We start from the raw sequence: 24,151 nt of genomic DNA on the forward strand, positions 1-24,151 counted from the left end.
TTACCATTACTCTTGTACACAGTTGAAAAGTGTGATGACGTCGAAATGAAGTGCGCACGCCATCAAACCTAAATTTGCCAATGGGTAAAAAAGAATAAAAGAAAAGCAGGTAGAAAGATTTGCATCTTTACTAGTTAAACAAAAAAAACTGTCTTCTCATATGAAGAAGGAGGGTGAGAGGGCGGGGGGGGGCTCCTTCATATTTTAGGATGAGGGAGAGAGAGAGATAAGTGGGAGGGGGGAGGAAGGATCCTTAATGCGTCATCTAATTACACAGAAGCCATGTACATACAATCCATTAGTGAATTGGAGAGAAAATTCGAGTAGCCGACGTTCATTCTTCATTCTTATCTTATTCATCAGCAGCCTTCAACAGGTGCTACCAGCGACGCTTTCCCGTCTGATGAATGACTCGCTTTCCTGGCAAATTTCCCTCCCTTTTGTTTTTTTCTTCTTCTCTAGATTGGCACAGATCATCATAATTCTATTCTTTCAGATATTTTTACTTGCGGAGTACACAAATTTAAATGCGATTGTTCGCTTCCTTTTTTCATATCGATATTTTTAACCGTTTGACGCACCTCTCTGACGTAGGCTTTTGCTATAATATAAATAGAATATTGACTTCGAATTTCCTCGTTTTAGAGCTATTAAACACCCTTTTACATATATGAAAATATAAAAACACAATAACCTATTGGACCACATATATATATATATATATATATATATATATATATATTAATCATTGGGAGAAATTTGCGTTTGTGGAGGACTTTTTGATGGAACTAACCCGCATTTGAGTGACATGGAGAGGAAAACCACGAGAACCTCCCACGGTTTGCCTCACAGCAAGGAGACTCTAACCCGTGATCCGTCTACCACTGAGGATATTTCACGTCAGCACTGTGGTCGATGCAAGCCGGATGCTGAATTCGTATCGACTGTGATTCGAACCCGGTTCGCCTCATTGGAAGGCGGAACGCTCTATCCCCTGAACCATCGTGGCTCTTATGTGGTCAACAAAAGGCGTCTTTTTTAAAGTGCGTGGCAGGATGTCTAAAAAAATTTTTTTATTGGAAAGAAGGCAGTAGTCGCCTGACATATCGCTCACATATGTTTTACAAAAACAAGAGGTTCAGGCCGTAAGAAAGAAACAATGTTAATTTTTCACTTTTCTGTTGATATCAAAAATAAATCAAAGTGTCGTTCATTTAAACGTTTTTTGCATAACCTAGCTCCATAAATAAACCGCAAAAGAATGTATTTCCGTTAAAAGAAATTGTCTTCATAAAGGAAGGCTTTTATTTTCTTTAGTCATTCAAAAAACCTGAGACTTTTCGCCTCCGCGAAGTGCAATAATAAACAGTAATAAACGCTTGGTATCAGACAACTATAAAAGTATAAATTTGGGTGACGTGGACCATACGTGCTACCACGTCATGTTCTTTATTGAATTTATCTCACACAGCGAGTATTAAATAAATAAATGCTGCAGCGAGTTTTAATTAAATAAAAACCGAATCGCTTATAGCAAAATTTAAAGCAATGACTAACGCTTAACCCATCAGAAAATTCCGTTTTCCCTCATCCCTATTAAATGAAAGAATTAATATTTGAAGAAACTGTATTTACATCATCCACTACAAGTTTAATAAAAATAAATGTATTTGAAGTTGAGTGCATGAAAAAAAAGTATTTTATTAACGATTGAAAATTTGAATAAGATATATAGGGGGAGTGAGAACTAAGAGTAAGGATTGGAAGAAGAAAAAAAAATTCACACATTCTGTTGATTTCATTTAAATAATTTTTCTACCTCTAAAAATTAGTGACTCAGACAGAATGGTTGATATAGTATTTTAGGGAAAGTCTAAAAAGTCGACTCTGAAATATTTGGGTTAAAACTAAATTCATTCGCAAAAAGAAAGAAATATATGTATTTTTGTGATAAATTTCATTATTTAGATATCAGAAAAAAATATTTATATGATAAACATTCTTAATGCGATAAATTTTTGATTTTTAACGTAGGAAATTTTTTTCCTGTTTTATTACTTATTATTCATAAGCAATGAAATAATAACAATATTTTATTTAATTTACCTTTTTTAAATTGTATTTTTTTTTTTAATTGCGTACCAAATAACTATTCATCGGAAAGAAAATTTTTCTTATTCTTATTGTCGACATTTGCTGTATATTATATTGGATTATATATATATAAAAAAAATGTCACTTTTTTGTTCAGATAAAATTGGAAGTAATTAACATTTTCCGCTTTATCATGAACTTAATTTAATAAAAAATTGCTTTCTCAATAAATTTAATTTTAAATTTTCATGGATATGAGGGTGACAAGTTTAAACTCCCCCCCCCTATGTGCCAACGTATCATGCTATACTATTGGGTTAATAAATTATTATAATATAAACATAAATTTCAATATAACTCATTGAAATTTTTTTTATTTTTTATGATGTCATAAATATGTCTATTTTTTTTTAGGCTAATTCGAAAACATTACAAAAATGCATTTCCGAGTAAGTTGGAGTTTTAATTTTTCAGACAGAAAATTTTTTTAATAATTAATAACATGCGTATGGTATTAAAATAATGATCAGATTATTTAGATATACATCTTAGAGAACATAGCATACCGAACATAACGACAGAAGACGAGGATCAGACATACCAAACAGAAAAAAGCAATTTTTACAATTGGTCTGTGTATGAATTGTAGATTATAAAGGAAACTTTCCATAATATCAAATTCAATTATTTAAAAAAGTTATAAACAATAATAAAAGAAAAGAAAAAGGATAGAATAAATGTAATGATACCGAATTCTGGGCTGTACAATAGTTTTCTTCTCACGCTAATAGATGGCGCTGAATATTTCAAAAAGAAGATTTTAGAAGCTTTTCGTTTCCAAAAAACGTTTTAACTTCACATGCTCATTTTTTTTATTAGTTCTATCTTACATTTCAGTCACAAAATTATTTTTCATAATCTATATTCATAAAATAATCTATATTCACGAAATGTTTCATAATCTATATTCACAAAATATATTTCATAATTTTTCTTTACACCAGTACATATTATTTATTAAAAACACCAGTAACTATCTATATAAATTTTAAAAAAATATTATAGAATAAGTGTAGCTAAGTAAAGGCATAGGCACCTTTTGGTAAAATTGGGAGGAATTGGGATAAAATTATGAATTTATTTTTTACAAACAATTATTTAGTAAATACTTAGCAATAACTAAAAAATACTTTATCAGATTTCAAGTATAACATGCATTGTTTTCCCTTTGGATAGAAATGAGTTTAAAAATTGTTCCTTTAGGGATTAATAAATAGTTTGGTTTGTCTTAAATCTCGCTGCTATACATATTGGTAGAATGCTCCATAACGGTATAAAGGAGCATTCAAAACAATATATTTGATATTTCAAAGGTGCAACATAATTTTTGCGAAGGAATTGAAATTCCTTTTATATAGCTATTACATACAAGTAATATTAATACATACTATAGATAATAAAAAAAGCATTTTAAATATTGAATATATAAACTTAAATCTGGGCTACTTATTATATTAAAGGGGAAAAAAAAATGTGTATCTATTTTATTTAGTAGCAAATCTGTGCAATTTTTAAGTTATATACAATTATTATATTATATTTTGACGATATTATTAGTTAATGTACACTACTCCTAGTTTGTTGGTCGGGTCATTCTATATATTTATACGACAGTTATGTAATCAATATATTTAAAAGCAAATCTAAGCAATTTTCATGTTATCTGTATTTTGACTCTACTTCTAATTTGTGTTGCTCTGATCATCCGATGCATTTCTGCGATGATTCTTTATTAACTTAATTGTGATTAATTTAGCTTGCGTGTTTGTAAGTGCAAAGCTAATTTTTCAATCAAATTTTCGAAAAAATTTATGATTAGCTACTGTGCTTAAATTTCCACTGCAGCTCTTTTCTTCTGAAGCTACAAGTTTATTTTTCTTTCCTTTTTGTAACTACGAAAAGTCAACATGAACTAGCAAATACCAAATTTAAAAAAAAAAAAGAATTATAGTTTTTAAAAACCACATTTGTTATGAAAATTAAAAAGGAAAAAAAAAATTATTTTAAAATGATAAAATCCTAAGTTTGAAGAAAATCGGTCGAATAGTTCTTGACAAGCAAAACGCTCGTAACCAAATTATTGGGACCATATTTTTCAAATTGCGACTTCCCCCCTATATTTTATAGGTCAAAAATTCAAATTCTTCAGTAAAAAAGCACGTTTATTCAGAAAAAGTATATTTTTGTGTCTTACTTCATATATTAAAATTTCGTCTGCGCTAATTAATCAACATAATATCGTCTGCACTAATTAAGTAGCATAATATCGTCTGCACTAATTATTTAGCATAGTATCGTCTGCACTCCTCCATACGAGCTTGGCATGGTTTTTAGAATAGTTTTTTTTACGGGGGTACGAAAATCTGCTGACCCCCGCCCCTAAATACGTGTCTGTCTATTATAGCTAAGCAGAAATCAATCGTCTGAATTAAAGCGATCAAAACATACTAATTTTGCCTATTTAATAATAAATGAATGACTTAGGAAATTAAAACGATTAAATCATAAAAAGAAATCTGACAAAAAACGATAATTTAATTGATAACGACCAGGAATAATTGATGGAATAATTTAAGCTTGATATGCCTCAGTTAGAATTAAAAACCCAGAACAAACCCCCCTTTTTCTAATTCTCAGTTCTATCTCTGCTTAAATAGGTTTCGACTCAATGTGATCTCACGTAAATGACAAGAGTTAAATGAATTGAGTAAATTACTATTCGAAAAACTAATGGGTTTAATGGGGAGAAAAAAATAGCTAATTTAGAGGAAAATACTTTTTTAGGTCCATCCAACTTTTTTAGGGCCCATCATTATCTCATTTTTCGAAATGAAAGTCATAAATGGTGTTCTTTCAACCCCGTAAATGTTCTAGAATAGAATGCTAATGAATTCTCATTATAATATTGATGCAGTAGTTATTTTTTCAAGCATTCCTTGCAATTCCGTCGGCTCTGTATATGCGTTCTGTGCATATATACAATATAAATACATTCTATATTTAATAAAAATATAATTTTAACTATCGAAAATATAAAATAAAATCTCGGCTACTTATTTTAATGAAGGGGACAAACAATTATGTATCTATTATATTTAGAAGCAAATATAACCAGTTTTTAGGTTATCTATATTTTAACAATATTATTAGTTTATGTTCACTATTTTTAATTTGTTGCTCCGATCATCCAAGATATTTCTACGATAATTATGCATCTATTATATTTACAGGCAAATATATGCAATAGAGCTAGCTAAAGTTTAAAATAATAATATTAATAAAAAATAAATAATAAAAAATAAATAAATAAAAAACTGAGATGAATGAATTATTCCAATAAACATTTATGAAATGTATTTTTAATCCACAGATAAAAAATACTTTCATTCAACAGATAAACAATATTTTGATTCAACAGATAAAAAATATTTTTATTCAACAGATAAAAATATTTTTATTCAACAGATAAAAAAAACATTATGCAACAGATAAAAATATTTTTATTCAACAGATAAAAAAAAACATTATGCAACAGATAAAAATATTTTTATTCAACAGATAAAAAAAAAAAATTATGCAACAGATAAAAAATATTTTTATGTAACAGATTAAAAACAAATTTTACTCATCGATAATAAAAATATTTTCATACACGACTGTTAAAAATATATAATCCGAGTTAGCAAAAAATTATGATTTAAAAAAAAAAACAATAAATAAAATCAGATTTTTATTTTTCTACATTTACTAATCAAAGTAGATAAAATGTATTAGTAATTATCTTAATTTCATGCAAAAACAATATAGCTAAAAAAATGTTTCGAACTAAAATGATTAAAATTATAATTTAATTATTGCAAACTAATCATAGAATAAATAGAATCGTAGTTATTTTTGTTCAAGCTCAGCACCTTCTGGAGTTAGTAAAGAAATCATTCAATTTGTCAGAGATTTTAAATGAAGAGAAAATTATTTTAAATCTTGAAAAATAAAAATGAAAATTACACATTCTAAACTACTCTTGCCCCTGACAGAAGAATTAATTTGGTGGTCACCACAAATTTATTTCTGCTTTTTAGACAAAAATTTAGTAAATACAAATATCGAATCATGTACAGTTAAATCTTAGAATTTTATATTTTATTCTAAATCAATGCAAAGAGTTCTGCTATTGGATTTTTGGCAGAACAAGCCTTTCTTTATTATTTATATAATTCAACATATTAAACATATGCCTTCTAAAACTTGTATTTAATGTATTAAAAAAATTTATTTTTGTATTAAAAATATTTGTATACAACAGTTATACAAATATTTGCACACAACAGTTAAAAACATTTTTATTCCATATCAATGCAGAGACTTCTGCTATTGGATTTTCGGAAGAAGTCTTCCTCTACGATTTATATAATTCAACATATTATACATATTTAATACGTTTTAAAACTTCTATTTAATGCATTAAAATATTTTTATTTTTGTGTTTAAAAAATATTTGCGTACAACAGTTATAAAATATTTTTATAAAACAGTTATAAAAATATTTGAGTACAACAGTTATAAAAATAAATTTATTCCAAATAGATGCCGAGACATCTGCTATTGGATTTTTGGCAGCACAAGTCATTCTTTATTATTTATATAATTCAACATATTATACATATTTAGCATGTTTCAAAGCTTATATTTAATCTATTAAAAATATATTTTTATTTTTGTTTTAAAAAATATTTGTATGCAACAGTCATAAAAATATTCTTATACAACATTTATAAAAATATTCTTATACTACAGTCATAAACATATTTTTATACAACAGTTTTAAAAATATTTCTATACAGCAGTTATAAAAATAATTTTATACAACAGTTATAAAAATATTTTTATGCAATAGTTATATAAATATTTTTATGCAACAGTTATAAAAATATTTCTGTGGAGCAGTTATAAAAATATTTCTCTAGAGCAGTTATAAAAATATTTTTATACAGCAGTTATAAAAATATTTGTATGCAACAGTTATAAAAATATTTCTCTACAGCAGTTATAAAAATAATTTTATACAACAGTTATAAAAATATTTTTATGCAATAGTTATATAAATATTTTTATGCAACAGTTATAAAAATATTTCTATGGAGCAGTTATAAAAATATTTCTCTAGAGCAGTTATAAAAATATTTTTATGCAACAGTTATAAAAATATTTTTATGCACCAGTAGTTAAAAAAATTCTTTGTTATTCGCTGACAAATGTTATTTCAAAAAACAGTAATCAATTCTTTTAATAATTCGTCATTTCTCGAAAAGAGTGTTAGTTACTGGGTCTAACCAAGAGAGAGAGAGAGAGAGTTCTAAAATAATCAGAGCATGCATAGAAACAACACACGTACATCTTTCATCGAAAAATATTAAATTCGGAAGATACAAGAAGGTTGTTTGCGAAATAATAACTTCCCGAAAAACACGAATTGGCAGCGTCGAAATCCCACCTCAAAAATCGTATTCTAAAAAAAAAAATTTTGTTGTTCGAATGTTTATAAATGACTCGTCATTTGAAATCTGGCTGAGAAAAATCACCCATAAACTCCCTCGCGTTGACAGTCGCACCCACTTTTCCATTTCTGTTGTTGGAGAGAGCATTTACACGCTTTCTATCTCTTCCTATTGTTAGTTTTGTTGGCAGTATAAGGCCTCACCCCCGCACAATGATACAACAGATGCGTCGCCTCAACACACATAAAAATCTCAGCTGTTGGCAGCTGTCTCTTCCCTTTCTCTGTCTCTCTCCTATCTTTCCTCTCCCGGATATCCAAAAAATTATTTCTATTTTATTATTGATTTTGCAAAATAAACGTAACTAATTTTTACAAGGTATTGAGAAAGTTTAAATATTGACAAATGTTTATATCTATCTGTGTGTATATATATATATATATATATATATATATATATATATATATATATATATATATATATATATATATATATATATATACACAATATTAAATTCAAAATGTAGAGAAAACATGAACAAAATTACAGAATAATGGAAAAAGAGAAAGAAAAAAATTGAATAAAATACAAAAAAAGGAAAAAATTAATAAAAATCAGAAAAAAAAGATATAATTTCTTCATCAGCTCACACGATAATATCCGCAAAAAGGAGTGCTTTCTAATATTGTATCAATATAAGCCAAAGCAAAATATATCAATACAATAATGTGAGGAGCGCTCAAAATATTTAAACGAAAATGGAACACATTAAGTAACAGATATATGTGAAATAAAACATATCAAGCAAAAAAAAAAAAAAAAAAAAAAACAGAGAACAAGATGTAGTGAAAATACAAAACAAAGTACGAAACGAATTATATAGAGCGAGTAGCAAATTCATATATTCATTGTATTTTTCCAAATTATGAGGAGATGGCCTAACAAATCATAAGGTGGAAAAATGGCTTTGCATCGAAATTTATAAAGATTAATAAAGCTCTTGAGAAATATTCATATACGGCTATATTAAAGTTCAACTAGAAAATCCAACTAAAATAGTGTGTTAAGTTAATCAATTCTTTTTCTGATTAAGATTTTTAAAAAATGCGTTTATTTTCTTTAAAAAGGCCTAAAAAAATTTTTTTTTTCAAGCGAAATAGAATAGAACACATTAAGTAATAAATATCACGTAAAAACAGACAATAAAATGTGAAGAAAAAACAAAACATAAAACGAAATCTATGAAGCGAATAGCGAATTCAAATGAACTTACATAAACAGGAAAATTTTCAAGAATGATTTAATGTAAAAGCAACGTAAGTGTGAAAGGTACTTAAACTATGACTTTTTTTTCTTCTATTTTCCTAAGCGAAAAGGCAAAAAACACGCATTTTAATCTAGATGGGGGGAAAAATCCCACCCAATTGAAGATTTTTATAAAAGTTTTAAAATGTTCTCACTTTTTACTTGCTTTAATGAGTATATAAAAAGTGGTGTTTATACTACCGCGAGTGACCGGAATCTAGAGAATGTCGATTTTCGCAGGTGAATATCAACAATTACATAGTCACTTCGGTAAATGTCTGAAATATTTGCTATAACCGATTTGATATTAATTTATTCGTTGATATTATTATACTTATTCGATAGTTTAATATTTGCTGAGAATAGATTTGAAGCAACATCAGTGTTCGTAAAACCGATTAAATGCATCCTAGTCCGTGGAACTTAATCTTTACAAATACATACATGTAGGGCATACCGGGCAGTGATATTTAACTAGAACTAGACCTAGTATATATAATTCAAACATTTATCAAAGCGACTATGTCAACATTCTCAGGTGAAAGTAAAAAAACCACCCATTTCAGCCACTCGCAGTAACTTTATAAATGTTGGGTAGTAACTTAGTTTTTCAACTTAAAAAATGCATAGATTAAAAATGAAAAGAAACAGAGAATTTTTGGAAACAGCACAGATAGTTAAAAACCTGTAACATCACGTTAAATCTACTATGATTTAAGGCAAATAAGGTAATTTTTTCTTCCCTTCTGCGGCTATTATCATTGAAACAAAAGTGCGCCATCATTTGATATCATTTGATACTATTAGAACTCGATCCCATATTTATAGAGGCAGATATCACGTTTTTTTCCTTTTCGTTTTTATCGATTTTCTCTGATCGCCACCCCTCCTTCTAGATAAGTGGATAATAAGGGACTCTTCTTCTGACTTTTAACAAAGAGATGATAAAAAGATAAGACCTTTTTTTCTTTCTTCTCAAGAGATATCGATTGTTGGATGGAATAAAATACCAACATCAAAACACTCAAATGAATCAAAACACTCAGAAACACATTTAAAGTTCATTTGAAAATAATGAGGCAAAAGGATTTCTGAAGGATGAGAAATTTATTTTGAGGTTTGGCATTTGTTGAATCAGAAAGTGGCCTAGATGAAACTTAATATTTTAGAATGTTACATCACAATGTATTTTTAAACCACTAAACTAAAGAAAGTGAGAAAAAAAATTAAATGTTTTAGATTAATGTTTTTCTAAGCTATTAAATAGAGCACTGATGTACTAAATTATTTCACTATAATATTTTTTTAAACTATTAAGTTACAGAAATGATAAAATAGTAACATTTTTAATTACGCTTGTGCCTCTAAAATATTTTTTTAGACTAATAAATTACAGAAAGAGATATGAAATTACATATTTTTGATTATTATGTTATGCTTTCTTTTAAATTATACTAAGAGGCTCCACAGTGTGTTTGAGCTCAATGCTCAGCTTTCAAACTTAATGTTTATGTTAATCATTCAATTTCTAGAATTTTCGGATTCTGGAATGTTCTGTTCGAGAAAGTTCGATAATTGTATATAAGCACTTGTAGCATTCGGCTCAATGGAATAAAGTCTCAAGTTGAGACTTTCAGTCTTAGTGTCATTTCGCCTTTAGTAATCCCACGCTTACTTAATCTATGGGACAATATCATAGAATCATTAAGTCATTTGAAACCAAAATTTTTATAAAGATTTTATATTAAGTTTTTTTTTATAAATTATTAATTGTCTCTGGTGACCAGCTGGTTTGACTTTTTTTTAAAAAATTTAAAGTAATTTGGGATATAAAATCGTGCAAGCAAAAAATAAAAGAATATGTAAATATAAATTCATATTGCACAAATAAGAATTGGTTTAATTTATTTAGGGATTAAGTCTTGACTAAAATATTTATCGTAAAGAATTTGTATTAAAATGTTCAGTTCAACATATTCTAACATAAAAAACCAACATATATATGCTAATTGACTTAATGGCACTTATGATGGATAATGAAATAAATTATCAACCTTGATAAAATCAAACTGTGCGCTTATTTGCTTTAATCGTTGTGTGAGCAATTAAAACTTTCGACCTGTGATGGCTTAGGACCGTGCTTCCCAAACTTATGAATTTTGTGTACCCTTTCTAAATTTTTCGTACAGCTGTGTACCACTAATAAAAAAATGAATGTATTTTTACTATAAAAAATTGCACAAAAGTTACAAATCACAACTGGCTGTTGACGTAACTAATTATTAACTGTTAACTCTGCAAAAAATAGCCAATAGAAAAATACGCAATCATAATATTTCATGGCTAGCTTTGATTTTTAACAAAATTTTTGGAAATTTTCGTTTGTTGCAAGATATTTTGCGTAAGAATCCGAACCCTCGCTAAACTGTTCCCGAACCAATGAGGGTACGCGTACCACACTTTGGGAAACACTGGCTTAGGGGAAAGAGTTTTCGCCTTTCAATGAGGTGAACCGGGTTCGAATTCCAGCGATGGCTAGTCGATACAAATTCCGCATCCGGTTTGCAACGGCCACAGTGCTGGCGTGAAATATATTCAGTGGCAGAAGGATCATGGGTTAGAGTCCCCTTGCCATCAGATTAACCGTAAGAGGCTCTCGTAATCTTTCTCTCCATGTAACGTAAATGCGGGTTAGTTCCATCAAAAATTCCTCCACGAAGGCAAATTTCTCCCAATACTTGATCCAGAAGGTCCCTTGTCTTCTGGATTGGGTTCAAAATTGAATGGCTACGGAATTGAACGGTTGTAGTCGTAAACCCAACAAAATTTTGACGGCTGTGTAACGGCGGTTGTAAAATGAAATTAAATTTAAAACTTTCTATTGCAAGAAAAAGGATTTTATTTATTTATTTTGTCGAAACTAAACAAACTTTTACAACTATAAATTTCTTTAACAATAAACACATGTGTAACAGTAAATTATACATTTCAAAGCAAAAATAAATTTGAAAAATAATAATAATTCAGTTTTAATAGCGTTGTTGAGGAACTGAAAGACAGTAAAACCAAGTAAATGAGTATTTATGTTCAGAACCTTTCTTCATTTAAATAAACCAAAAAGTGAAAGAATTTGTAAAAGTTATGTTGCCTTTAATGGTGAATTGTTCGACTTTAATTCTCATTTTACAAAATAAGTGTGAACTGCAAGTAATCTTTTTCAAGCTGGTCTTTTAAACTCTCGTCAGGACGCAATCCTCTACAGCAGGGGTTTTCAACTTACATGAGGCCGTCGGCCGCAATTAAAAACATCAGTCAAATGGCGGGCCGTAACTTTATAAAAATTTTATACAGGACTCTTTTATGTCTGAATGAACATTAAATATTACCGTCAGATTTTTATCAAATTGTACAAAACAAACGTATTGAATTACAAATTAAAATCAAAAGTAGATTTTTAAGATTATTTTTGTATTTGAAAAAATATTTCTTGGATGCAATACCTGAGAAAAAAATTTTTAAGAGCCGTTGGTATGCAAAATTTCACAGAAACGAAGAAATTAGTTTTTTTTTTTTTTTTTTTTAACGAAAGAAAAGTATTTTAAACCTATGTGGATTTTTTACGACAATTGTCCGCAAAAAATGACAACTACTATATTTTAGTTCGCTGGTCGGATTTGGCCCGCTGGCAGCAAGTTGGTAACCACTGCTCTGCAGAGTATTTCGAATTAAAAAGCAATTATCCTAAAATAAGAAATAAAAAAAAAATTTGAGCCCATCTATATATTAAAACATTAAGTTTATTATTATATTATTATTCTTTCTATTAAACTCAAATGCGTAAGGGAAGATAAACATGAAGAAATATTCTTAAACTACCATAAATAAGTGAAGAGATGTGCGAAGTTACTAATCCATAGATGTAGAATTCTAAAGTAAAAATCAATTTCTCTCAATCATATCTATTCTAAGTCAAATAAATTCTGTTGACTTGGAGATATCTTTTTCCTTTTGCAATCTACACCATCCCTATAACTCTCTCCCTCTTGAAAATCATCCCCCCAAGGAAAGAAGGTCCCATGCAGAGGGGAGGGGGATGTTATAGGGGGATTATATGTTTACATTCTCAGCTTCAAATGAAAAATATATAGCTTTGGAATAATAAATGATCGTTGAAGTGCGTCTTCACAAATTAAATAAATAATGAATTCTCTCGAGCGAAAAAAAATTCCAGTGACGAAAAGTATTTTTTGCAAATTTTGCAGTCATTTCTTTCATAACGTTTTTATAGGATTCATTAAAGAAAAATTTTTTTTAAGGAAAAATTTTACAAGCATTGAAATTTTTTTTCTCTAATTTCCGAATAAGCAATTTTTTTATTGTTTTTTATATTGTAAAAAATTCAATTTTTGCAGACGAATTTAAATTTGAGTAGAACCAATTATATTTTGAGCAAGTTTTGAATTTAAAAATGGAAATAATTTGAATTAAATAATTAAAATAAATCGAAGATTCGCGAAAAAAGCTAGAGCATTCACCACTCATGAACTTAGACACTATGAAATTTTTTTTTTACCTGATAATCCAATTATAAATAATAGCTGGTCAAAAGATATTTGCAAGTTTATAGTGGTGTAAACTTGTTTTAAACTTGCTTAAATTATCTTCAATGAGTTAATTACGAACCGAGTCAGTTATATCACTAGAAACAAATTTTCCTCTGCGCCCAACGCTAACCAAAGGAACTAAGAGTGGAAAATTGAAAGATTAGAAATAATAAAAAGTATGTAAAGAAAAATGAAATGAATAAAGGAAAGTTATGCAATGCTTATGATCATCCAATATGAGGTAAATCTATAGTCTATTGATGTCAGAAAAACACTACAGCAAAAAAATAGAGAAAGTAACCTAAATTTTCAAACAATGCTAAATTCTAATTTAAAATTTTTCTAATAAAATATACTACGACCGTAAAACCTTTCCGTAATTTTTTTAAAAAATATCTATAACTCTGGTTTAATAAAATGTCTGATTTGGATTGAAGTAAAAAAATAAAATATAAATGTAATAATTTTAAAAAACATTATTTAGAAAGTCCATTTTTTCTTCTAATTATTACGACTTCTGCGAATTCAATGAAACATTAAAATGTAACGATGATTATTAATATCGTAAAAAAAAATTAATAAAGTTCTTTTTCAATCCAAATGGACTCCATTTTCAAAAATAATGGCTCATCTTTTCTAATTGTAGATAATCCGGTTTATAAAATCAACCTCTTTATGAAATCAAAATCATAACGGTCGTGATTTTAGCACTAGAACACATGAAGCTTAGTATGCACCTATATTGCCCAAAAGCAGTCAAATTGACTGAATTGTGTGTGTAAAGAAATTTGTAAAAAATCAATTTTTAATGTTTTTTATATTATTTACAGTTACATAACAAGTTATTAGTAAATATTAACAATAAAAGAAACTATATGCTGTACAAAAAGTCACAAAATTCTAAGAAATTTTTTCATTGTCATTATATACATCATTGTTTTTCCAATTTAAATTAAAAGCAGTCAAAATGACTTCCTTAGGCAATCTAGTGTTAATGAGTGGTGATGACTATACAATGCATTCCACAACTACTATATTTTTTGCCAACTGCTATAAAAACTTCCCCCACTACTAAGGAATATTTGTTTCTTCAACCACTGAATTTCTTTCATTGCTGGAGAAGATTGTTGACTGCGTATTTTGTGAGTGCAGGAATTTTAAGTCTAAAAATGAGTGGTCCATTAGAAGTGTGGTCTTAATGGACCCCACTCGCTTCAGAGGGTCATTTTGCAGAATAGATCCCCAAATGGAGGATTAATCTCGGGATTTCTCATTTTCCATTGATTTTTATGGAACCACCACCTGGTCATATCCATTTCAGGAGTTCTATTTTATTGATTTCTTTTCTCTTCAACACAATTATCAGTTTCATTGATTTATTTTTGTTCGATTCATTCATTTTTTTTGTCTTTCTAAAACAAGTTTACGAAGTTAGTGTTTACGTTGTACATGCTTACATTCAATTTCAATTTCATAACTGTCGTTGATCAGTCGATCCAATTTTGGGTTCAAGACTATTAATGTTCTACTCCGTAGTCTCGTAATTTTGAACCCAATCCAGAAGACGGGGGAACTCCTGGATCAAGTACTGGAAAAAATTTGTCTTCGTGGTGGACGTTTTGATGGAACGAAACATCATTTGCATTATATGGAGAGGAAAACGACGAAAATCTTTCATTATTAAATTTTTATTTCATCATTCCTGATAGCTCTAAGAAAACATTTTAAAGAAAATTAAAAAATAATAATTACGTAATAGGGTTATTGATCCTATTAGATTTAGACAAAATGTTATTCTTCAACATTTTGTCTAAAAAGTGACTGCGTCTGTCTTTAATGTCCCTTTAAAAAGTGAACAGAAGTGACTATTCGAAAGACATTTTATAACAGTCATTGATCATATGACCCACAGTGTTCAATTCCGTAATCTTGTAATTTTGAATGTAATCCAAAAGACAAAGTAATTCCTGGATTGAGTATTGGGAGAATTTCTCCTTCGTGAAGGACTTTTTAATGGAACGAAACCGCATTTGCGTTACATGGAGAGGAAAACTACGGACGGCAATAGGACTCTAACCCATATTCCGTTTACCACTGAGGATATTTTAAGTCAGCACTGCGGTCGGTGCAAGACGGCTACGGAATTCGTAAGGAGCAGCCATCGCTGAAATTTGAACCCGGTTCACCTCACTGGGAGGCAAAGGCTCTACCTCCTGAGCCATCACGGCTCTCAGAAACCAATAAAAGTTTTATTTATTTATTTATTTATTTTGATTTTTTTAAATTTAAGATACTTATAGGATGTATCGGAGGCTCTACTCTGAGTTGACGCCAACATCGCCAACACGAACGTTGGTCTCCATAATCAATAAATGCCGGAGTTTAATATCACGATGCATTGCATAATATTGCCATTTAATAATATATCGCGGGATTCAATAATATCGTTATCTAAACAAAATCTGTCAACATTCACGATAATATCGTATGTAATAACTATTGTAGTGTATATTATTCATGATGTAATTTTTTTTGATATGTTAAGTTTTTGATGATCTCGATATTTTCCTATTCGGCAATAATAGTTAATAATAACTATCGCGATATTTCCCTATTAGTTATGTAGTGTTACCATAAAATGATCACAATAATGTAGTATTTGATACACATAAGTATATTATGGGTAACCAATGACCTGTATAAACCAGAAACTGGCTTTGCTGGTGAACGAGTTGGCGAACTTAGCTTTATAATCTCTAAAACCGATAACAATCAATTTAAGGAGAATGTTGTGTTCTGATATAATTAGTGATGATCTGAAATGAATAATTCTAAGAAACTGAAGTGGAAGTACTTGCTAATCGAAAAATTTCATTTGATTTACAAAGTTTGAAAAATTCGATCGCTCAAAAATAAGGCGCCCATTCTCATGACTCTCCTGACATGAATGAGAAAAAAAAAACAGATTTAGAAAAAGAAAACGCAATGTTGCGTTCTGAAAACGAAAATAATAACGATGAAACACTAAGCAGTAAAATCGCGGTAGCCAATGAAAACGGTGGTGGTCGAGAGAGCATATCAGGGCAGGCTGCATTTCCAAGTGGTATGGAGGGTTGCGAGGAACTCATGCTCTAACGACTTTCCGACAGCTGATGTTCACAGACCTAAATGTGAGTGAATCAAAACGTAGTATCAAATATTACAACTTATTGCTGATTTAAATTTAAAATTTTCTAACTCGTTATTATCTTGCATTAGTTTGAGATAGCACACGACATGCGAATGAGAGATCTTACCTGGTGCACAAAAACGTCAGGTCCGCCGTCACTTGGGGTTATGAACCCCCATCCTTTAGCTACGTTGAACCATTTGCATTTACCCCTTCTTCTTCCTCCATCCACCATTTCATTTCCGCCTCCTGCAGCTGGAAGAAGAAAAAAACATGAAAAATATGCATATGAATATAATCAAAAATTACGTCTGAAATATTGATTTACCACCACGAGAAAAACCATCGCACCTGAAAATTCTGTTGGCAAAACTCCTTTATTTGTGCTTTATTTCCGTTGTTTTGCTTCATTGCAAAACGGTGTCATTTTGTGTTTAAGACACTGAGGAAGGCTCTTGTTTATAGAATGAAAACTGCAGTGCATCCATTTGTGCTTTATTTAAGTTCTCTTGCTTTTTTTTCTCCAATTCCTACTATTAGTTCACACTCTCCCCATATCTTGTTTCAATTTTCAATCGTTCATAAAATACTTTTTATTCATACACTCAAGTTCAAATACATTGTTTTTAAACTTGCAGTGAATGAAGTTAATACAGTTATTTCAAATATTAATTCATTCATTAAATTTAATTAATTAATTTTTGTCTTATATGGGATATTGTAATTATTTAATAAAAAGTAACTAAAATGTTTTCTTTGTTGACCTAAGTGAGAATTTTTTTTTAATATTACTTGTTCACTGGTAGCACAAAATTTACCTTATCCTCATTTGAATATTTCATTTCTCCTTTTGAAACATTTTTTCAGACGAATATTTTGGTAACAGATATTTTGTACCCCCTAAAACAGAGGTAAACAGCGCTTCTCCATACCACAACCAACGAGAAAGTTTTCAGTCACGACAGAGTTTCACGTGCACTTGCCGCTTTTTTAGTCGGTGCCAGGATTTGACTCACAATCTTCCACCAGCGGCATGTTGTTTCCTTAACCAATTGTGAAGCCATACTAACATATTGCCACCTTATGGATTTTATAAGAAATTAAAATAATCTTTTGATATCTAACTATACATGAAAATCTAATGATGGTGTCACTGTTTTCTATTGTTGTCGGTGCATTTTTATTGGCCGGAAAATCAGGTGGTAGGATTTAGTTTTCCGTCATCCATTTCCATACTGCTTTGGTTGTCATCAGCATAAAATTAATAAAAGTTATAAGGGTATTGTTGCGGGTTCGCATAAGCGATATTTTATAAGAAAGCAAGGAATATTTTTGTTGTAATAAATTAGCAACTTATTACAAAATTATAAAAAATGCAGAAAAAACAATCGATAAGTGAAAAGAAAAACTATGTCTAAAAATAGTTATTCTTCCTATGTAAAATGTCCTCGTCCTGTAAATAAATGTGCTCTTGTCTAAAACAACCTGTTTCTTCTTTTTGTGACTCCAATATTGGTATAAAATTCAAAGTTCTACTTCGCAACAGGTATTGTTTTTGTATCCTTAATTTAAAGGTATTTTCCTGTACTGCTATTATTACACTTTTGATATAAGAATTTATAACTAAGAGAATTATTTTTATTATTATTATTACATGGCTGCCAACTCTACTGAATTTTCTGTAGACTAGTGGATTTTGCCACTATCTCCTGGTCTACTGGTTTAATAAAAATTATCGCGGTTTTCGTACATTTAAAAAAATTCTCTGAAAATGAGTATGCTTCTTAAGAAATCTGTATTGAAATTGAATTTTTGTGTAAATTATTAGTTACTTAAATATTTACATTAGTGTCAATAATACATAAAGCGAGCCTCATTCATAAAATTCTTTGATGAGTTAAACGCCTATTCATATTCAAAATTATGAGTGAAAATAATACATAATATTTCAAGTTCATTTAAAGTCCATCATTACTGGAATATATTACAGTTTTTCTGTTTTGATAACTATAAAAATCCCTAAAATTCCCTATGCTAATGCATGATGCAAGAATTATCATGAAATTTATATTATTTCATAAAATCTACTGGATTTTTTCCTATCCATTGTGTGTCCATGTTGGCAGCTTTGCTATTATTATTATTATTGTAAAAAAATAGTATAATATGTAAGAAAAGATAGTATAATATATCTGCCCGTTTAGTAAGAAAAAATATTAAATTACGGTTGTTAACCCATCAAATTTATTCCTCTTTTATCGTTCAATTTATTCGAGACAAAATATAGCCCCAAGACCAGAAAAAAAAAATTACGGCTTTGCATAGAATTTCTAATTTCAAATGTGCCTCGATAATTAAGAACTTTGCAATAGAAAAGTGATGAGATAGCAGAAGTAGCACTGAAAACAACATAGTTTAATTTTCATTTTTCGACATTTTAATCTTTTAAGAGAATGGGGAAGTGACGTAATGTGGGTATCTCGATCCTGATTGGTTGTTGAAACAAGGCTTTTGTTTACGTTAACAACTGTTCTTTCAATTCTGTTTCGAGTGAGCCCAGCCCGTCAAGTATCAATTGTCTTAAGTGACACATTCTATATTCATTCAAAAAGAGTTCAATTCTTTCACTAACTATATATACATTTCTTAAAAGAAAGACAAGCACGAAGTCACGTGGAACATAAACAAACTAATTAGGCATCGAAGTTGCCAGATACACAAAGCAAAAATATATCATGGTTACAATAAAATGCATAAACAAATAATAAATCTAAGTTAAATAAAAGACATGGAAGAGAAAGAATTATATTTCAGCAAATTCCTTGTGTGATACGGAGCTGTATTTAATTAAAATCACGTTAATTAATAGTCTTATTTATGTAGAGAAACTTGGTTCAACTTTAACACGATATTTTGCTTATAAATGATCAGCTGGCATTGATATCATATGTCACATGTGTGGGTATTACGATCTTCGGGTATTTGAAGAGTAAATACCCAATTATGAAATTTTATCATTCATAATTAACCAAACCTCATGATAAAATTTTGCGCAAAGTATAAATATTTAATTTATAATATCGGTACTACAAAAGCTGGAATTGTTTTATGATTAAATATGTCGAGATATTTATTAATTAAATACTCCTTATACTTTTATTCTAAATATACTCCTATCTAAATGTTGTAACATAACAATGCAATAATCAATTGTTGTCGATACTTAAAATCTAATTTTCTATTTTAAATAGAGAGAAAATTTATTACAAATTTTGCTTTAAAGTTTGAAACTACTCCCCAAAATTTGATTTTTATAAGTTTAACACTAAAACATGCCAACACTTAGTCTCTACCTATTTCTACCATAATCGGTCATTTAACCGGACTCTATGTTTCTTAATTGAATGTATGAAGTATGGATGTTAGGAAGGAAATAAACTAAAAGAACTTTATTATAATCAAACAAAATTGTATATTGCCCATTTTTATGTATTACAAGCACAAGGAATAAGAATTTTTAATTCATTGATCAACATAATTTTTACACATACAGGGTGTTTCCATTCTACATTTTCCGCAAACATATTTCTTCAAAATATTATTATTTTTATATATCTTATAATCATTCTTATAATTATAAGAATATATAAGAATTATAATTTTTATAATTATTCTTATAATTAATATTATTTCTTCTAAGAACTTGTGCTGTCTTGATTGTTTCCACATTTTTCTGGGTAAAAATTAACAGTTAGTTATAAACGAAGTAAAGCTATCAACATAAAATATAAGCTACTTACCGAAACATTAGTTTTCGTCACTTTTTCTGACACTAAAATGCTTATCTAAAATTTTAGGTACTTTCTCGAATTGTGAATTCGCAGTTATTCTGATTGAACCAACTACGCAAGTGTCTTTGCAGAAATGAGTAACTAATTGAATGCAATACGTTGAACACGTATTACATCGTAATTTCTGACCCGATAACCTTATAAGGCAATAAATTGTTCTCCCGGTCAAGTGACCGGTTGTGGTAGAAATAGGTACACGACAAGTATTATTCGGAAACAAACAAAATAAAAAATAAATAAAATAGAATATTAACTGTATAGAAAAAAGTCATGAAGTCAAATGTGCAAAAACAACAACATGATAACAGCATTTTCGATGCAAAAGTTCTTAAACTATCATTTGACCAGTTATAGTATGCTCAGTTTTAACTATCATTTGTTTTCTAACCGTTTCTTTCTTCCTTACGGAAAAGCACCAAAGAAAAATAAATATTAGAAAGGGGGAAAAAAGAATAAGGAATCCTTCTAATAACCAGAGATTGGGCACAAAAATTAGAGCAATAAAGACAAGAAAGAAAAATGTAATGATTCTTAAGAAGCCAATTTGCAGTAACATAAATTTTAAGCTTATGTACATACATGGTAAAAAAATAAAAATAAAAAAGAAGGAAGAGAGTAACGGAAAAAAACTCGGAGCATCCTCTTGAGCATCCTTCCCTGATTCCCCCCACCCCCATGTAAGAGAATCTTGATGGAGGATCCCTCTTCCAAGGAACAGAGGGGTCCGCGCGTGGCTTTAAACAGTAGTGTGACTAAAGATTCTTTTACCCTTCCCCAAAGTGCCCCTATATTTTTTGCCCCGTGCGCCCCTGACCTTAGAAGAAACATTTTCCTTTTTCGTTTGTCTCCCCTCCCTTCACGATAGGGAACAAAAATAGCTCTTTCCTATCTCCTTCCCTAAAGAAACCGACATTTTTGAGGGAATCTTTACCTAAACAGAAACAGAAAAAAAAAACTTGGAAAATATGGTCTATTTGAGAAATCTTACGATTATCAGTAAAATTGTATACAACATTTAATGTAAACAATTTATTTTAGATTATTGACCGAAATTGATCTCGCAATAAATTTAATACAATTGGAAAGATTTAGTGCAAAATTGCACTAGGATACATTTTTTTTTAAAATAACATTTTTACAACAGGATGTTCCCTAGTATTGTTTCCTTTTAAGAGCTGTACTACAAGTTTTTGGAATTTCCCATAGAAAAATAACACTTTACTCAGAAACTAATTGTTGCTTACATCGAAATCGTGCATGTTTTTCTTTAAACTGTACAATTTGAAAGCATGGCTTGTAACCCAGTACTTTTCAATTAAATATATTCTGGCAGGCGATTTTCCAATATTCTTACTGAATTCAGTAGTTTTTAAACATAAAGAAGGTTTCACCATTAAAAAGAAGATAAAAATTTACGTGCAAACTCATTATGATATGAAGGCAATATCGTAAAATATGCTTATATTAACTGCTAATTCAATACTTTTTAATTTAATTGGGTCAAATATTGTAGGCGAATCGAAAAATCCGATTCTTGTCACCGGCGTTTGCGAAAGAATAATTGGAAATATCTCCGCAAGCATTTTACTAGTTAGGCTTATTACAATCTGTTTAAAAATGCTTGAAGAATGATTCAATCAGCCTGAATTTATTCTAGGTGTGTAGCTGCATGCCTATATTTATGGCGGCAAATATTTGTGCCTAAATATTTATGCCTATATTAATGGCAAAATACAAAATTAGATCTAATGGGTCGAAATTGATGAGAAATTTTATAGCTTAGAAACCGTTCGATCGATTGGTCTCAAATTTTATATTTTGCCATTTAAATGTTTTTTCTCCCATGCCCACCTGGATAGAGACCTAGGTCATACAGGCACCTGAAGAGCAGATTTGTTGGTCACTCTGTCAGGGACACCCTATTAGGTGGGCCTACGTTGCTCTCATAGTAAGGACAGATGGTACAGAGAAGGAAAGAACATCTATGCCCTGCCCGGGATTTGAACCTAGAACCTTTTTGATGCAAGGGCAGTTCCCTAACCCCTACACAGGCCTGTCGGCTCCATTTAAAATGACATACTTTAAAATGATGTGAAAATTTCTATACCTTACAACTCAAAACATTTTTGTCTTTTTTAAATAAAATAATAAACAACAATAAATAGTTTTTAAGGATTTTTTTTTTACATGGAATTATCTTTTGATAGACTGATTTTATTCTTGTATGGAAAAAAAAATTTAATTAGCCCAAAATGTATTGAAGTATGACGAAATGCGCAAAAAGGGAATTAACATTAACCGTTTGAATCCCAGGGGGTATTGAAAAAACACTGTCGAAGAATCCCAAGCAGCTCAACCGCGGTTTCTCTAAATGAGTACGAAAAGACCCAAGCAGAGCGCTTGTTTTATTTAATATCGATGAATCCCAATTGGAGCAATAGCGCTTCTTGTATTTGTTGGGTAATGCGTCTTTCTCATCGCTCCGTCACATTTGTTGCAGTTTGCAAAGCGATCGGACCTATTCTTGCGTAAGTGTTTCTCATTGGTAATAATTGTGTGTTTCAAAATGATTAAGACGAAGCAACGCAGAAAGTAAGTAAAAAGTGAATCTAGATTTACTGCTTGACCTTTTTAAATTTGGAGTATCCCCAAAAAGCTAGAATGAACCGAAAACGAAAATCCATGAGCATAATCATAATGTGATCATTTTATTGACGACTACATTGTTCCTGCATAAAGACCACGTATTTTGAGTACTCCAGAGGATAGTGATAACAATGAAATAAAATGTTTTATTTCGTAATGTATTATTGCATTATTATTGTATTATTCTACCTATTGTAAAATGTACTGTTTACATTAAAAAGAGCTGTGCGATGCTCATGCTTTAGTAAATCTGAGCATTCAATAATAGGTAAACGCACCGTCAGTTGTCCCCAATGTTCGAAATGTACTGGGTTTTCTCGATGTAAAATCTCAACAACGCGATCGCGCTGCTTGGGACTCAAACGACTACTTTTCAGTCTGCGGCTATCTCCCTATATTTTCAGGCATAAAAATCCAATCAGATTTCGTTGCTTAAAAAATCGTCTGGACTAATTAATAAGCATATTCAAGGCCTGGCCTTCGAACGATTAAAATTGGGAACGTGAAAATCTGATTCTATCGAAAGTTATTCAGGGTGTTTTTTTTTTATTATTTTGTTTTCGAGGAGGGGAGGGGACAAAAATGACGTGGAACAATTTTAGGGAGTGAAGAGACATTCCGACAATCTTATTTTTCAAAAGGGATCCGAACAAAAAGCTCCGCCTTTTTAACTCAGGCATATCTGAGTCGTTTATCACAATGGCTGACTCATCAACAGGGCTCAACGCCAGAACACCTACCATTGGTGCTCCTCGCCATTTCGAATTGAAATTAAACGAACGCCTACACTGAATTTATAATCACTCCCTTCCTTTTTTTTCAATATTAAATGACGGTCATTAAAATAATTTTTAAATCCAACTTTATCAATGCAGAGGAGCTTTAATTTCAAATATTAAACCATAAGGTGTATCATAGGCACTTGCA

General features: G+C 29.8%; 2 protein-coding genes across 3 annotated transcripts in view; one reads left to right on the plus strand and one right to left on the minus strand.

Moving 5' to 3' along the window:
- Positions 1 to 24,151, minus strand: part of LOC107453020 (protein lin-28 homolog) — a 215,933-nt gene that overhangs the window by 117,554 nt on the left and 74,228 nt on the right. For both annotated transcript variants that reach the window (XM_021147918.4, XM_021147917.4), the window contains exon 2: positions 16,855 to 16,982. In XM_021147918.4, the coding sequence (XP_021003577.1) occupies positions 16,855 to 16,982 (128 nt within the window). The remainder of the gene's footprint in view (positions 1 to 16,854; positions 16,983 to 24,151) is intronic.
- The window catches only part of LOC107449779 (uncharacterized), a 323,223-nt gene that overhangs the window by 102,660 nt on the left and 196,412 nt on the right, over positions 1 to 24,151 (plus strand). The gene's annotated exons all lie outside the window — the stretch shown is intronic.

This window comes from Parasteatoda tepidariorum, chromosome 3, assembly GCF_982258835.1.
Source record: "Parasteatoda tepidariorum strain Cologne lab strain chromosome 3, Ptep-v5.0, whole genome shotgun sequence".
In the NCBI taxonomy this organism is placed as follows: domain Eukaryota; kingdom Metazoa; phylum Arthropoda; class Arachnida; order Araneae; family Theridiidae; genus Parasteatoda; species Parasteatoda tepidariorum.